At 42.5% G+C, this 17,221-nt stretch overlaps 1 protein-coding gene across 1 annotated transcript in view; it reads right to left on the reverse strand.

Moving 5' to 3' along the window:
* Positions 1-17,221, reverse strand: part of Egf (epidermal growth factor) — a 76,381-nt gene that overhangs the window by 26,299 nt on the left and 32,861 nt on the right. Inside the window, exons 9-15 of the mRNA XM_028856666.2 lie at positions 15,310-15,432; positions 13,775-13,900; positions 12,643-12,779; positions 10,799-10,947; positions 7,303-7,407; positions 4,685-4,908; positions 784-951 (exon numbers count right to left, since the gene is read on the reverse strand). Of these exons, the coding sequence (XP_028712499.1) occupies positions 784-951; positions 4,685-4,908; positions 7,303-7,407; positions 10,799-10,947; positions 12,643-12,779; positions 13,775-13,900; positions 15,310-15,432 (1,032 nt within the window). The remainder of the gene's footprint in view (positions 1-783; positions 952-4,684; positions 4,909-7,302; positions 7,408-10,798; positions 10,948-12,642; positions 12,780-13,774; positions 13,901-15,309; positions 15,433-17,221) is intronic.

Raw genomic sequence — 17,221 nt, forward strand, 5'->3', positions numbered from 1 at the left:
CAAGTAAGGGTTAAGTTTCCACTGCAAAAATCTGAGTTGCCTGAATCAATAACTATTAACACCTATTATTTCTATTTGGTGCTAAGATTTCCAAATGGGACTTTCCTTCAACTTGGCTATTTATGCTTTGTGGTAATCTATATCTATTTCTATTATCATCTATAGCTATTTATCTATCCATCTTTCTATCTGTCTGTCTTTCTATCATCTATCTATCTATTTATCTATCTATCCATCTATCCACTATGAAAAAAATCTAAATTGCTTATCTTTTTGTTTAAATTTATTTATTTTGTGTGCATTGGTGTTTTGCCTGCATGTGTGTCTGTGTGAGGGTGTCAGATCTTGGGAGTTACAGACAGGTGTGAGCTGCCACGTGGGTGCCGGGAATTGAACCTAGGTCCTCTGGAAGAGCAGCCAGTGCTCTTAACTCCTGAGCCATCTCTCCAGCCCCCTAAACTGCTTATCCTTATTTGTGTAACCCAAGAGTCTTTGAAATGTAGCAAGTAAGTAAAATGGAGCCCGGGGAGGGATGAGGCTGGGGGGATAAAGTCCAGATGACTAAAATCACCACATTAGGGCTGAAGCACAAACTACCAAACTACCAAGCCTGTCTGGGTTTTGATTCAAACAATGCCCAAATCTCAGAAAATCTTAACATTTATGCAGACAGATGGAAAAATAAAAATCACAAAATCCCCTCCGCCCCCACTGCCTGCTACCATTGGTTATCACGGCCACAGACTCCAGGGCAGGAGGGCCTGTGGGACTTCTCCAGTGTACCTGGTTTTGCCAATGGGTGGACCACAACCAGTGACGAGGGCTTCAGCATGCTGCCTTGGAGACGTACCCTGTTTTGGCCAGTCCTCTTGTTCACCCTTATTACCGATGGGATAGCCCAATCCGAGAACCACACGTGATCCTCAAACACGGCTACAGCAAATGGGTGACCTGGAAGCAATTAGAAAGGCCATTCAGTAAGACAGGTTCTCTTCACCGGGGGCATTTATAAGGGGACAGAGCTTAGAACCACCACACTACACCATGGGTGGCTGCTGACCGACAAGGGTCTTAGCTACACCGAGGAGGAGGGGGGGGAGGAGGAGGAGGAGGAGGCCAGTGTAGGAATGCTCGGTGCTCATCTGCCACAGACTGAGCTGGAGGGTGTTTCCTGCTGCTCCTTGGTCCGGGCTCCCCTGTCACGTGAATGGCTGTCATAAGCAGTAGATTAATATAAGTGACTGAACAATTGTTTTTCAAAATTGCCATCTCTATTGCTGTTTTCCCGAGTTTGTCTCTCCTGGCTGCTCTTTATTCTTACACATCATCCTTCCTCACTTCCCCCAGGCCTATGCTGCCAAGAATGATCCTGTCTCTTCATATTCACCCTCCTTACCAAGCTCAGCCTATTGGCACCCCACCTTCTGTACCAGTGCCCCTCACCCCTTATCCTGCGAGCCTGTCTCTTTCCTGCCGTGCTGAAGAAAGTTTTTCGAACACCTATTATCTGCTGCCTCCATTTCCGTAGCTCCTACTGAACATCTTGCAGGCTGCCTTCTGAGCCGTCCTCAACCAAAGGCACCTCTGCAGGCCCCCGGAACGGCCGTGAGCTGAGCCTCAAGTACAGGCAAATACCACACACTGTCTCAAGCAGTTAGACACCAGAGTGGAGGAGACATACATGCAGAAGCTTTCATTATGGTTCCTCACAGTCACCAGGTAAACGAATGTCTCCCCCATGTGGTGGAAAACTCAAACGATTCGTCATGGCCACAGAGAGTGTCCTCCACGTTAGCACTATCCACCAGCCTTATCACTCATTGCGGTCTCTAGTCCTTTGTCCCAAAGTAAAACCATAAATGCAGCATGGGGATTTTCTTTGACACGACTGGTGTTCTTTTTATTGTGGTTAGAAGACACAGCACACAAATCTACCACCTTAGCCTCCATGGACTGTTGAGCAGCGTGCTCGCATACTGCTGTGCAACCAATCACTAGAATTCCTGCATTTTGAAAACCTGAACTCTGTGCCACCTTCCCCCTAGCCCCTGAGAAATGCTCTTCCACCTTGTGTTGTCATGAGGCTGCCTACTCTGGATCACCATGGGCAAGTGGGAGTGTCCAGCTATTGGCCTTTGTATTCATGTAGCATAACGTCCTTCAAGTTCGTTCATCTGAAACGTGTGTTAGAATTAGCTCCCATGTTTCCACCAACACATTAGACACAATCTTCCTTACCTTAAGGCAAAGGACCACAACTAATTACACTTTAATTAAAGGTGAATTCACTCAACCTCTTCATTAAACATCCTGAACTGTTGGGGCTGGAAAGACAATTCAGTGGTCATGAGCACTGGCTACTCTTCCACAGGACTCCTAGCACCAATATGGCACCTCAAAACTGTCTAGTTCTGCAGGGTAAAATGCCTCTTCTGGCCTACCATGGGCACCAGGGTGTACATGCTGGCAAAACACCCATACACATAAGATTAAAAGAGGAAGGAAATCTTAAACTGGCAATTGAGAAAACACCATATGCATTGCAGTAGATGGCGCTCTAGTGTCGGAATGATTAAACATAACGTTAATATTAATTAAACATAACATTATTTAATATTGCTCTTCAGGAGAAAATTGCACCATTCATATTGTAATAGCCCTTGAAATCATAAAGTATTTGCTAAAGGGCTAAAGGTTTATCTCAGCTGGTGAAGTATGTGCCTATCATGTACAAAGCTCCGTTTAATCTCCAGCACCATCTAAATTGGGTGTGGGAATATGCTTATCATCTCAGCACTCTGGAGGTGAAGGCAGGAGGGTCAGAAGTTCAAGGTCATCCTCTACTATATAGTAAGTTCAAGTCCATCTTGGGATACATGACACCCTGTCTCAAAAATAAATAAAATGAAGTATTATATACTACTCTTTTTCATCCAGAATGTGATGTTTTTACATTCTGGTTAAGAATGTTCACATATCTACCTCTTATAATGAAGCTATAGTTTTATTTAATTGGGTAGCATTTAAAAAAATAAAGTATAGCTCCTCCATTAGACTCCATTACAGAAATTGTATTTGTTTCAACTACATCTCCACTACCTATGAGAAATCAATGACTGTCTGTCGAGTGGACAGATAAGGTCCAATTATAAATGCAAGCTTATCATTATTGATGAAGAATATCATTGTTTAACAATCTTAGAAATATATACAATTTAAGTATTTTTCTTACTCTATTTTAAGTTATAGTATCTAGAAAATTATTGTCTCTAAACTAAATAGAACTGGCAAAAAACTCTTGTTTGTTCTTTCCTAAATGAGACTGATTTTTGATCCTCCTAACCAGTGTCTCAACCCCTAAACTTCCTCCAGCACTATCAGGTTCTCATCTTTCCTCACACAAACCTGCTATCAGCCCCTCTCTAGTTTTTATTCATAATGTTTCATACCATCGTCGTCGTCTAGTATTTCACTTTTTAATAACAAGGTAGTTCGGGCCTTCTGATGTCTGGATCACCTCTGTAACTTGCTCATCGATTTCCTTCTCTCTAGACTTCAATCTGACCACTGCACTATGATCTAGGTGCCTACTCTGAAATGCCAATCTTGTCACAATTAGCTCTTGCTCAACAACACTTACTGTTTCCTTAGTAAATCCAAAATTAGGCTTTATCTGGTAGTTCTATTTACCACATGGCCCAGTTTAAAAAGTCCTGGCAGAACCCCCCCCCAAGTCCAGAGGAATTTCCCATGGCACACGGCATTTGTACTTCTCTTTTATAGGCGTGTGTGTGTGTGTGTGTGTGTGTGTGTGTGTGTGTGTTTCTGTGTATTTTCTGTGTGTGAATGTGTGTGGGTCCCTGCAGAGGCTAGAGGAGGGTGTCAAAACCCTTGGAGCTGGAGTTATAGGTGGTTATGAGCTGCCCAACATGGCTGCTGGGGACCAAACCCAGATCCTCTGGAAGAATAGCAAGTGCTCTTAACCACAACACCATCTATCCAGCCTCTGGATGGACATTTTAAAGATATTTATGAAAATGTATGATTTCCCATGAAGAATCTGAAAATGCAACAGGGGAGAAAACTTGATTAATCTTTCTTTGCCCATGTTTACAACTGACATTTATTAATTCCTGAAAGTGATATTATCACTGTAATGGAATGCCAGATTAAAAAGACAGAAAAAAAATAAAATTTTTATTCTTAAATAAGTTTGGAAAAAATAAGATTTTCACTTTTATTTGGGAAAAAAGTGATGATTATACAACACTACATTTTACTCATTATTCAAGCACTCAAGTAATAATCCTTCTATTTTATAATTCCTGGAGAAGTCTGTCTCTGTAGTCTGGGTAAATGTGTACAGACATGTACACACATCCAAGATTTAACACCCATCAGCACTCAATCAAGATGAAGAAGTTGAAGGCTCGAGAGACCGCCCAGCTGTCAAGAGAAGGTGCTGCTCTTGCAGATCTTACGTGTGGTTTCCAGTGCTCACATCCACAACCACCTTCAACTCCAGCTCCAAGGGACCTGACCCCCTCTTCTGGCCTTTGTGGGTACCTGCACTATATGAATGCACACACATTCCCAAACACATACATATGTGCACATAATTTTAAAAAATAACAAAATGACTGAAAGAAAGATGAAAAAAAAATCATCTACCCCAAAGTCTCACCTACATCGTTCTGGGCAAGTCTTCGGCGTTTAGAACCATCCAGATTGGCCATTTCAATCACAGACTGCTTGGTGTCACACCAATACAAAGTGTCCGTTAAATAGTCAATCGTGATTCCGCTGGGCTCCAACAGATCAGAGCTGGCTATCAGCAGCCGGCCAGAACCCTGAAGGGAAGAGCTTTCAATCCGTGGATACATCCCTGCATCCGTCCAGAATAGTCTCCTTCAATCAAGAAAACTCACAAGTGAAATTTGCATGAAAAGCTCTTCTATTCTTCCAACACCGAAAGTCAATATAAGTCATTTTAGGGAATATAGAGTGGTACACTAAGCATGTAAAAGGAGGAAAATGCAGCAAAAAGCATGTTAAACAATTAAAAACAAAAACAAGGAAAATCCTTATCTGTAGAAGTCCTCATCTGTAGAAAGCATCTTGGACAAAAAAATGGGATCAGATCATTAGATGGAAAAGGAATTGATATTTAAAATTGTAGAATATTACTAATCAAATTTGTACCTGAATGAACAGTATTAAATTAATAGCAAATGCAATCGATCTGGTAGCTCATCTTTTGTTTTGTTTTGGTTTGGTTTTTCAAGACAATGTTTCTCTGCATAGTCCAGGTTGTCCTGGAACTTGTTCCATCGACCAGGCTGGTCTCAAACTCAGAGATCCACCTGCCTTTGCCTCCTGAGTGCTGGGATTAAAGAGATGTGCCACCACTGCCCAGCTTGATAGCTCATTCTTATATTATTCCCATATTAAACTACAATAAAAAAGAATAGTGTGTTTATCTGTTTCCTGGATTTATGTAAGGTGCTGTACCTACTAAGACAGTTTTAACTTTCATGAACTAGGCACATTTTTTTTAAAAAAATATCAATATTGTTTAATATCTAGTTGGCTCATCTGGAGATGGGTTCTCATAGTTTTAACCATTTGATTCGCTCTCGATCAATTGCCAGTTACTACCAGCACATCGTCCAGAGACTATGAGAAAATTTCCATGAAAAATGAAACAGGATCAGTTTTCTCTTTGCTTTTTAGCAACCCTGAAGAAACTCTTTATTCTCCTTAATTCTCTAGCCTCAAATGTGATGCTAATTCATGGTTAGTAGCATAGGATCTACCACTCTTTCATAATTCATATTGCTGCTTATCTGATTCCAGGAATGACCTATTATTTGAGGCCATTTCAAAGTTTTTCTAAATAAAGTTGTAAGTCAACACTCCTAATTTCCCTTTCTTCTCAAGAAACAACAATGCAGATTTTTTTTTTTTTTCAAGACAGGGTTTCTCTATGTAGCTTTGCGCCACTCACTTGGTAGCCCAGGCTGGCCTCGAACTCACAGAGATCCACCTGGCTCTGCCTCCCAAGTGCTGGGGTAGATTTTTAAATAAAGGATTTAAAAAATGTATGTATATGAGTGTTTTGGTATGTCTATACATAACATTTCATGCCTGGTACCTATGGAGGCAAAGAGAGGTCATTGAATCTCCTGGAACTGCAGTTACAGATGGTTGTGTGCTGTAGAATATTATTTTAAGGTGTGTTACTTTTGTTTATGTTGTATTTGCTTAACTGTGAAGCTGCATTACTTTGCCTGTCTAAAACACTTGATGGTCTAAGAAAGAACTGAATGGCCAATAGCAAGGCTGGAGAAAGGATAGGTGGGGCTGGCAGGCAGAGAGAATATATAGGAGAAATCTGGGAGAAAAAGGAGAAGTAGCCAGAAAAGGAGGAGGACATCAGAGGCCAACCACTCAGCTACACAGCCATTCACAGAGTAAGAGTGGAAGTAAGATTACAGAAGTAAGAACTTCTTAGGAAAACGTCCAGAGGCAAAAGGTAGAAGGGATGATTTAAAGTTAAGAAAAGCTGGCTAGAAACAAGCCAAACTAAGGCCAGGCATTTATAATTAAGAATAAGCCTCCATGTGTGATTTATTTGGCAGCTGGGTGGCAGGCCCTGCAAAACAGCAAAGAGTAAAAACAACCAACAACAGTTGTGAACTGCTGTGTGGGTGCTGAGAACTGAACCTGGGTCCTCTGGAAGAGCAGTCAGTGCTCTTAACCATGGAGGCATCTCTCTAGTCCTGACAACATAAGATCTTTAAGGAAAGTACACTCATGGGCTTAAGTCTAATTGGTTAATGAGGACCAAGAGCTGAGGAAGAGATGTTGTTAATCATCCTGGTTCTGAACATCTGAACAAAATTCACAGATCTTCTTGACTTCTGACTGCACTGACCCCCTGCGGTCTTAGCACAAACTTGAGCATCTTAGACACGAACATGGTCATAAGCATCTCAGACATGAGCATAGCCATGAGCATCTTAGACATGAGCATGGCCATGAGCATCTTAGATGTGAGCATCTTAGACATGAGCATGGCCATGAGCATCTTAGATGTGAGCATCTTAGACATGAGCATGGCCATGAGCAACTTAGATGTGAGCATCTTAGACATGAGCATGGCCATGAGCAACTTAGATGTGAGCATCTTAGACATGAGTATGGCTATGAGCATCTTAGACGTGAGCATGGTTATGAGCATCTTAGAAGTGAACAGGGCACAAGTTCAGCATTTGGTGCCTCCTTTTCATAAATACCTACTTGGCTTTTGGATGCACAGCTATTCCTCGTGGCTTCCAGATGTTCTCCTTGATGATTATTTGACGATGCTTCCCACTCAGATCACTCCCTCCAATGAGAGACTTCCTAAAAAGTATTTAACGTTAAGTGGGGAGGTGTTATATCAACATTACTCTTCAAATAAAACTACTCCTTTTCTCATGCCGATAAACAGACGTGTTCTCTGTCTGTCTGTCTGTCTGTCTGTCTGTCTGTCTGTCTGTCTCTCTCTCTCTCTCTCTCTCTCTCTCTCTCTCTCACACACACACACACACACACACACACACACACACACACACGCTCATAAAGTTAGTACCAGCAAGCCCTTCACACAATGTTCTGTTGATTTAAAATACAGCCAGGCAGTGGTGGCACATGCCTTTAATCCCAGCACTTGCGAGGCAGAGGAAGGTGTAGCTCTGAGCTGGAGACCAGCCTGGGCTACAGAGAGAGTTTCCAGGACAGCCATGGTGACATGGAGAAACCTTGTTTCAAAAAAACCAAAACCAACCAACCTAACAAAAAACCCAGTTAACTAGCACCCCATGTGGATCCTAGGCACAGGACGGGGTAAAGGGGGACTGTGTCAGCAGCCTGGCAGAGACAAAGCCAAAGGGTGAATATTTAGTCTCTTTTGCTTCAAAACCTCCCATCTCCTGTTGGAACTCATGGAAGCCAGAGACTAGGAGGCCAGAATAGTGGGTCACAGACCATAGGAGGAGGGGACAAGCCAGCATAAAGACAGCAGGGGAAGGAGATGTACATAGGCTTCAGTTTTCTTCCACGTTGCTCTAGGGCAGATGGAACATACCAGTCAACCTTCTCCATCACTTTAGTTCCCATGGTTTCAGTTCCTTGGGATCCCTATTCTACTCTTCCCTGGCGGGAGGGAGGAATTCTGCAGGTGTGACTGGGGAATAAAATCATCCTCTCTGATCTCACTGGCCCATCACTTATAAGCTTCACCTGCCTGGAGCAGAAGTTATGCAGTGAGAATTGAGCGCCCTATGGTGCTGTTCAGGCAGAAAGCGAAGCTGAGACCCAAGGGCTGGTGGTAAGAAAGCAAAGACCCAGGGACAACTAATTTGTTCTGAACCTCCGCAGGCTGGGCGAGAGTCACCCATCAGGAGTGCCCCGAGGAACAAGCACACGTGTATCTTTACCTTTATGGGCCAACTAACTTTAGGAGCCAGGATTCCTTAATATTAATTAGTAAGTGTACAGAATTATCAGTGTGCCATGGGCATTTGGATCTGTCTTTTTCTCGCTCAATACGGCCACCCCTTTTTGGTTTTTCATTGACTTAAGAGTTGTCATGTAATCTAATACCTAGAATTAAAGTCTCAGTTATTATTTTTTTTATCAGATTTCTAGCTAATATCAAGGTTTTTAAACTACAAGTCTCTCATTTCCAGACAAATGAAAGGTTTTGTTTAGGCAGCTGTCTTTGGAAGGGAGAGGACTTAAGGAGGGTTTGTTATTGCTGGAGTCAACGTGCTGGGGAGTCTGAGGTCTGGCTCTGCAGGCTCCAGCTGTGCCCACCTACCTCCTGAAGGCATTACCTGGGCAGTGGGCACTAATCACACACTGGGAAAATTAGAGGTGCCTCCTGGATGCAGGGAAATGAGAAGAGAGTTACCTCAGAGGAGCAGAGGGATGTTGACATCTGTGCTCTGATAAACGTTTACACTTCTGAGAACCACCACACACTAGCCCTGTTATTAGCTACGGTTGACACAGAGAATCTCCTTTTAAGTAGGTTCAACATGGAGAAGGCTGCGATTACGACGGCGGCTATAACTGTTTCACAGGAGTTGATTGACATTTGTTGCCTGACACTGGGTCTCACCCATTCTGATGCTGAGTGGAGGGGACAGGACCTCTGTCTGAAGGTTTTGTGGTACTGGTGGTAGTGGGTTTTGAACCCTGGGCCTTCACATGTGAAGTGCATGCTCTACCCCAAGCAGCACCCCAAGCTCTTTCTGTGGTGACTCAGGGAACCTTGAGTTCGCTGCTTCATCTTGGGAAAGTTATTTTAGCACTCTGATTATAAATTCTCTTGGTCTTTACATTGGAGATCTGAAAGCAGCCCTCGCTGGGACTTAATAGTATCCTGGATGAAGCGCTCTTAGCACAGTAGCTGGTATACTGTCATTATTTAATAGACAGATACACGAACAGTAAGAGTGAAGGCCAAGCTAACTAAGCCAATGAGTGCAGAGCCATGCTCAGCGTGGACACGGAAAGAGCACTCCATCGGTAACTGCACACCACACCGCACATCAGGCTCACTGTGAAGAGCCTGTTCGCTTCCTGTAACCGGAGATTTTCTGTACACAGCAGAGCAGAGCACAAGTACATGAGCCTGCTCCCTGGGACTCCGAGTTGGAGCTGCCATTCTCCCAGATGTGAAACCCTAATTCATTTTCGTTTCCTTCAACACAGCTGCACAGGTTACAGATGCTCAGAACGGCCACCATTCACTCTGTGGTTTTCAGTTCTTTGAAAGAAATACTCAAGAGCGCAGAACATCTCTCCCATCATCTTGTAAGGGAGTCTGGTTTGTGCTTCCCTCCCAGGAGCAGGAGGTGGGTTCTCTTTAGCACCACACAGGAGGCAGCTCCTTCCCTCCTCCTGTCCGTTACTGTTTGTTCTCAGGCTCACACAGGCCACGGGCCACGGGCCACTAGCCACAGGGACAGAGGGTGCCTAGGGGAGAGAGATCTCCCAACTTTGCTTCTCTTCTTCCCACAAAGGGAAAGAGCCTGCCCCGTCCAACCTCAGGAAACGTCTTCCCATCTCCACGCTCTTCCCTCATGCCTGCTCAGCAGGAGCCAGCACACGGATTTTAGTGCAAAACCTGTCACTCACATGCCGTGTAAACAACCCGGGACAAGCTCAGCCTCTCTGGGCCTTAAGTTCTTCACCTGCAAACTAAAAGGGCCGGGCCAGCCAATCCCTTTGGCAATGTACACCTTCCCTTCATTTGGCAACTGTTCATGCCTGGTCCGCTACTTCTACTAACTCGGTAGCAAGCAGTTACGTTCATTTTTTAATGGGAAAGTCTGCCCTTTCTTCTGATGTAGTCTTAGGGCTGACTGAAGAGGCAGCTGCCATCTCCTCCTCTACTGTGCCTTCTGGAAGATACCTATGAGAGAGCCTCGTGAAAAGCACGTTTCCTGGCGGTGCTCAGACAGGTTTCTGGCTGCGCTGATGACAGTGGTCTGAACTACAAAAGCGCACATTGCTTTCTTGGCCCTTGACATCCTCGCATCACTGTGGACCCTGTCCCATGAAAGGAGAGGCTCGCTTCGTGGTGGGGAAGGGTGAGGTGTATGGACAACAATGGAGCCTTCTCTCATCCTTGCCACATGGGCAGCTGGATTCTTCTACGTTCAAAGTAGAGGACAAAGCTGGTAGCGTCATCCATTTCCTTACCTCTGTCTCCTGCAACATAGAACTAAAGCAAGGCACATACCCACTGTCTGTCCAGTAGAGTCTCCGGCCAATCCAGTCCACAGCAAGACCTTCTGGTGTGTCCACTCCTTCCTTGATAAGTCTTTCTCGCTGGGAGCCATCCATGTTAGCTCTCTCAATCCACTTCAGGGCTGTGTGTGCAAAATATATCTGCAAAAGAGAACTAGGCATTTCTGATTTGTTTTCTAAGTAATAATGTAGACTATACATAAAGGAGATGAACAGGTCTTCAGGTCATTCAATGTAATTAGTACTGGAGACAGACAGACATTGTCTACAATAAACCCCGACTGCGCTAATCCAGAATATGTGTAACTTATGCAACTTAATCTCTGTGTGGCGGCTTGAAAAAGAATGGCCCCCACAGGCTCATAGATTTGAATGCCTGGTCACCAAGGAGTGGCACTATTAGGAGGTGGGGCCTTGTTGGAGTTAGTGAGTCACTGGGGGTGGGCTTTGAGGTTTCACATGCTCAAGCCAGGGCTAGCATCACGCTCTCTTCCTGCCGCCTGCAATCTGGATGCAGAACTCTCAGCTGCCTCTCCAGCACCATGTCTGCCTGCATGCTGCCATGCTTCCTGCTATTATGACAATGGACTGACCCTCTGAACTGTAAGCCAGCCCTAATGAAATGTTTTCCTTCATAAGGGTTGCTGTGGTCATGGTGTCTCTTCACAGCAATAGAAACCCTAAGACATGTCTCTGTTTCTCTCTCTCTCTCTCTCTCTCTCTCTCTCTCTCTCTCACACACACACACACACACACACACACACACACAGATGCAGGCACGCAGAGTATGCACACACACACACCACACTGGTAATTTAGTTATCTTGACTACTGGTCAGTGATAGCATTTGTACTCCACCCTGAGATGTTCCTTCTGCTGGAAAGGCCCCCAGCATGCTACTTCCGGTCAATTCAGAAGGCACGGATGCTCTGTCAATTTTACCACTTACTTACTTAACTGTCTCAATTTCCCAGACTACAGAAATGGGGACATCAGATTGGATACTTGCTAAAGTTCATTTCATCTCGGGTCATTCATCTTGCCCAACTTTGCAGGTGCAAAGTGCTTCCTAGATCAACTATGCAGGTTTTGGAACAGACTATGCTCCTTCTGAAGATGGGTGACCATAAGTGACTTAATCTCTCTCTCATACAAATCACCTGGTGATCTTGTTAAAATGCAGGTTCTAGTTCAGCGGTTGGGGTGAAACCTAGAATTCTGCAGTTCTAATAAACTCCAGATGGTCCAAAGACTACAGTTTGACCAGCAAGAAACTGAGAACACTAATCAAAGAATGGTAAATGGCCACTGAACTTAAAGTCCATCCTCATTTCTGTAAATGATGCTCTATGTTAGGCTGCTATTTTCACATAAGCATAAAGCTTGTTTCTTGATTTTCACAGTTCAGAAGTCAGTAAGTCCTCTTTCTCAGTGACACATATCAAACGCCAATTACTAACTCATACTTCTTATGCCCCAACCCCAAACCACCCTCTTCCTACTACTAGCAAAAAACAAAAACCTACTCATGGGGCAACTTCCACGAGCAAAGCATCATGCTCGTCTCCCACCAGCACCTCCAGAGAGAAGACTGAAATAAGGCTGCTGCACAATCTCCCCAGTAAGATGGCTAAAAGGGAACAGGGCAGGGTTATCACAGCATGAGAGAGTCCTTAATGCTCCTCAAATGTGCATATTTAACTTGCTCCAGGTCTGATTATTGTGAGCATGGCAGAGGATTTTCAAGTAGCCCAGGTCATCAGTGAAGTAAAAATCCTCCAGCCATTTGACATCACATATCGGTTCATGCAAACACAAACAAACAAACAGTGTACCTTGTTTTCCACCGGATCATAATCTAGGGCGAGAACGGTCCCCGTCTGCCGACTGAGCAGAGCTCTGTAGTCTGTCCCGTCGAAGTGCATGTGCCGGATGTCTTGAGAATTTGCAAACAGTAAAAATGGCTGTGGTCCTGTTAACCAGATTTCATACAGAGCTGAACTGAAAACATGCTTTCAACCCACGGCCCTTCTGCCTCTTGCGTTTCACTGCTCCATCTTCTTTAACTCCTGATACAGTTTGCTCAGTTCCCCAACAACAGTGTGAGGTAGGCAAAGACCTCCAACTCCTACAAGGTGGCGCTGCCAAGATTCCATCACTGCATCCTTATTTATAAGAGCAAGATTAAATAACCCAAACCATGGACAAATGAGTCTTCTGGCTGTAACCTCCTTCACTGACACATGTTGAGTTCATCAATTCATTTTCCCTTTCTTGTCAAAGGGGATCCTAAGTCCTTGAATTTATAATGCCCTCTAATCATTCTCCAGATTCATTATGTTTTATTAACCAAGACCTTGGGGAGTTAAGAATATTGTGGTCAGACTTAGGCGAGCTTCACAGAATCAGAATGGTAAGCATCTCAGTTATTAGCAGAATCGAAAGCAACAGACAAAATCAATTTGGCATAAAGCTAAGATTTGAAGTGTATCGAAAGACACAAAAGATGTAACATCAGAAGATAAAGAAACAGTGGAAGCATAAAATTTCACATTAAAGTTGAAGGAAAAAGACCAAACTTATCAAAATATTGTGATTATTTATTACATTCACCAGAGAGATCAAAATCAAATCAATCTACAACTATTTATTAAACATCTCTTAACTATAAAGCCCGTTAAGAGCATTCTCATGGCCTCCTCATCTACTAAAGATACCATTCCCTACTTTAAGTGGGTGGATGCCCGCTTAGTTAAGAGGACATAAATATTCTTCAAAAACTTTATTTATGTTATAATTAATTACATTATTCATAGTCACAGGATTTATCTCCCACTTCCAACACTTTTTTTAAAAATCACATTTTCTAACAAGAATCCAAAGGCAATTTAACTTTATATATTTCTAACATAACACTATTTTTAAGTAATCTTTTTTCAAGGACTTTCAAACAACCACAACACTAACCTGAAGCTGCACAGCTCTTCTGGTCCGATCGTAGGTCATATCCAGGAAAGCAACCACATTCCCAGGACACTGGGCTGAGAGGAAGACAGATCTGGCTGCATCCACCATTATCAGGCGATGAACAACCTACAAAACCCAGCTGCTTGGTGATGATGTTGTATTATACAAAATAGAACAAGTTTGCATGAAAGTACTCTGATGAACCAACTGTATTTCCCTTTAAGCCCATTTCTTAATTGTTCACACAGCTGCCATCAACTTAATGTTCAGGGTTTAGAGGAAAACGTCACAGTACCCACTTTCCCAGAACCCAGCATTTGGATGTTAACCCTTCACATGCCAACGGGCCTCATCCTTGTGTGCCACCACTGAGTTTCAGAACGCATGCGCTGGCAGCCAGCTAGACAAAGAAGTGCATTTGGGGTTTGGCCTAACTCTTCCCGCAGAGTAATACGATTTTTCTTTTCTTTCTTTTTTTTTTTTTTTTTTAAATTTTTCTATCGCATACATTTTTTTGCCTTTTGCCTTTTTTTTAAAATTTGTTTTGCTTTGCAACTATTTTGATTTGTTTTATTTTCAGTTGTAGATTTGGGTAATACTAAATTCCACCAAATACATTTTTCATTTTTTGCATATTTTGTTTAAGCAATTAAAATCTATGTAAAACTCTCCTGTTAATCTTGCGTTTCATCCTGATTTCTATGCTAGTAAGAGAAAAGCAGAAGGTTATTTATTAGCTGCCAACAATATGCTGAGCACTGCATCCACCTGGAAGTACTGAGATCACCTGAGCAGTTTACATCACGCTGCTAGGAACCTGTAATGTTATTCCAGGACTAACCATGTCAAAGAACATTCTAGAAACCACTCCACTCTGCTGTCTTAAAAACCTCTGAAATTTACATATTAGTCTGTTGCATAAATGTCTTTCTGTGGTGATACTGTGTTCCCCAAAATATTGTGCACCCTAATAAACTTATCTGGGGTCAGAGAACAGAACAGCCATAATATTAAGCATAGAGGTTAGGCAGTGGTAGCACATGCCTTTAATCCTTGCATTCCAGAGGCAGAGATCTGTCTGGATCTCTGTGAGTTCAAGGATACAGCCAAGCACGGTGACTCAGGCCTTTAATCCCAGGAAGTGATGGCAGGAAGCAGAAAGGTATTTAAGGCGTGAAAACCAGGAACTAGAGCCTGATTAAGCTTTTAGGCTTTTGAGCAGCAGTTCAGCTGAGATTCATTCTGGATGAGGACCCAGAGGCTTCCAATCTGAGGAAACAGGATCAGCTGAGGAATCGGCGAGATGAGAAAGCTGTGGCTTGTTCTGTCTCTCTGATCTTCCAACATTCATCCCAATAACTGGTACCAGGCTTGTTTTTATTAATAAGACTTTTTAAGATTCATGCTACATATTTCAATAGTTGGAAAATTATTGAATAATTGGAAAATCTAGTCTGCTTTGGGAATAAGGTTAAATTTTCAGTGTCTCGAAGAAGATTCATATTGTCAAGTCAACAAAAGGCAAATAAACTTACCACTGCATGTTTTCCCATCTGTCTGGAGCACTGAACCTTCGGGACAGATACACTGTGGACCATCTGATGTCAGAACACAGCTATGGCTGCATTCAGACACGTTGCTTGGACAGGAAGTAAGTTCTAGTTAGGGAATAACAAAGTCAAAATTAATGTTAAAATTGGGGTGTGAAAATTTGCTATAATTGCCAGATGGTGGTGGCGCACACCTTTAATCCCAGCACTTGGGAGGCAGAGCCAGGTGGATCTCTGTGAGTTTGTGGTCATCCTGGTCTACAGAGCGAGGTCCTGGACAGGCACCAAAACTACACAGAGAAACCCTGTCTCAAAAAACAAAAACAAAAACAATCAAAGAAAAAAAATTGTTATCAGCTGCTACTCTGAAAGGAGGAAGTTAAATTTTAAAAAATCTAACATTTATGTGATGCTATAGTACTGAAAATATGAAAACAAGGAACAAAATATCAATCTAAAAAAAAATTGAAGAGCTAGGATTTTAGGAAAATATCTGCAATCTCCTATGAGTTTCTCCTATTTCAAATAAGATTTTAAAAGTTGTTAGTCATCAGAATTCCAAAATATTTTACATAGAATTTCACCAAATGATTCTCAAGTTCTCCTGGAGGACCAGTTACATTTGGTAGAAAAAGCAAAGGTATTTTGTATGTGATTAAGAGAAATGAGAGGCTCTTAACAAGTACTAAAGCGGAAGATAAGTTCCTAGAGTGCAACACTTATGTGTGACAGCATGCAACTTCAGAACACTGGGAAATGGGAACAGGGAAAGACAGACATTAGGACAGGACAGGGCAGACAAGGCTCAGATTAGAAGAGGCTCCAACTGGGAATGATGTCACATACCTGTAATCCCAGCCACGAGGAGCTGAGGCAGGAGAACCCCAGGATCAAGGCCAACCTACGCTACCCTAATGAGACTGTGTTGAAAACAAAATTAATAAAAAACGAAACCTTCAAGTCCACACAAGCTCGTGCTGTAGAAGGTGTTAGTCTAAATGAGTGTGCATGTAAAAGACCAACAGTGAGCCAGAAATAAGTGCAGAGTGAGTTGAGCAAACTTAAACCCTACTCTATATCTTGCCTCAAAATTAATTCCAGTACATTAAAAACACAAATTGAAAGTGTGTATCATAAATTTCTAGATGTTTTAAGAATTAAGTAAAACAGTATATGTTATTGTTGGCATACCATGGGCCCTAGAGCCAACCCATTTACACCCAATCTTTTAGGATATCTACTAATAGGTCAGAAGCAAGTCTAAGACATGAAATGATGATGGGTAATTTCCAAGTAGTTCATTATTTATTTTCCATCAATTTCAGCGAGTCAGGTCTCATAAAAACAGAGGAATACAGACATACCTATTCTCCATCATCTGTGAAACAGGACTACATAATAAACATGATTTCAAATATGTATCTGTACATCAGTCATGCTAACAGCATCAATTAGAAAGTAGAAAGTATGTGAATATGCAATCATAGATTTGCACTGGGGACATCCATAGAAATTTAAAATGTTTTCTGTTTCCCTTTTTAGTAAGTACATGCTAACATTGATGACCCTCAAACCTAGAAATGACTAATTCAGTAGCAAATTATATCTACAAATATATTTAAAATGTATTCTGGCCAAGAAATATCAATGCTGAATCTAATTCAGTCTATAGATGTAATCTGTATAGCTTGCAGAATATTTCAGGGACATCACAAAAGTGTAATTAACAAAAGCCACAAAGCTAAAAGCCCTGGAGTAAATAAAAATAGTTAATTTAGTGAATACTATGTAAGGGATAATAAGAATCTATAAGAAATAGGTGCATGATGCAGAGATCCACTGCCAGGTGCCAGGCTAAGCTCTAGGAGTTCAATCCATGAGAGAAAGGAAGGATTCT

Source organism: Peromyscus leucopus, chromosome 6 (genome assembly GCF_004664715.2).
Source record: "Peromyscus leucopus breed LL Stock chromosome 6, UCI_PerLeu_2.1, whole genome shotgun sequence".
NCBI classification, from domain to species: Eukaryota; Metazoa; Chordata; class Mammalia; order Rodentia; family Cricetidae; genus Peromyscus; species Peromyscus leucopus.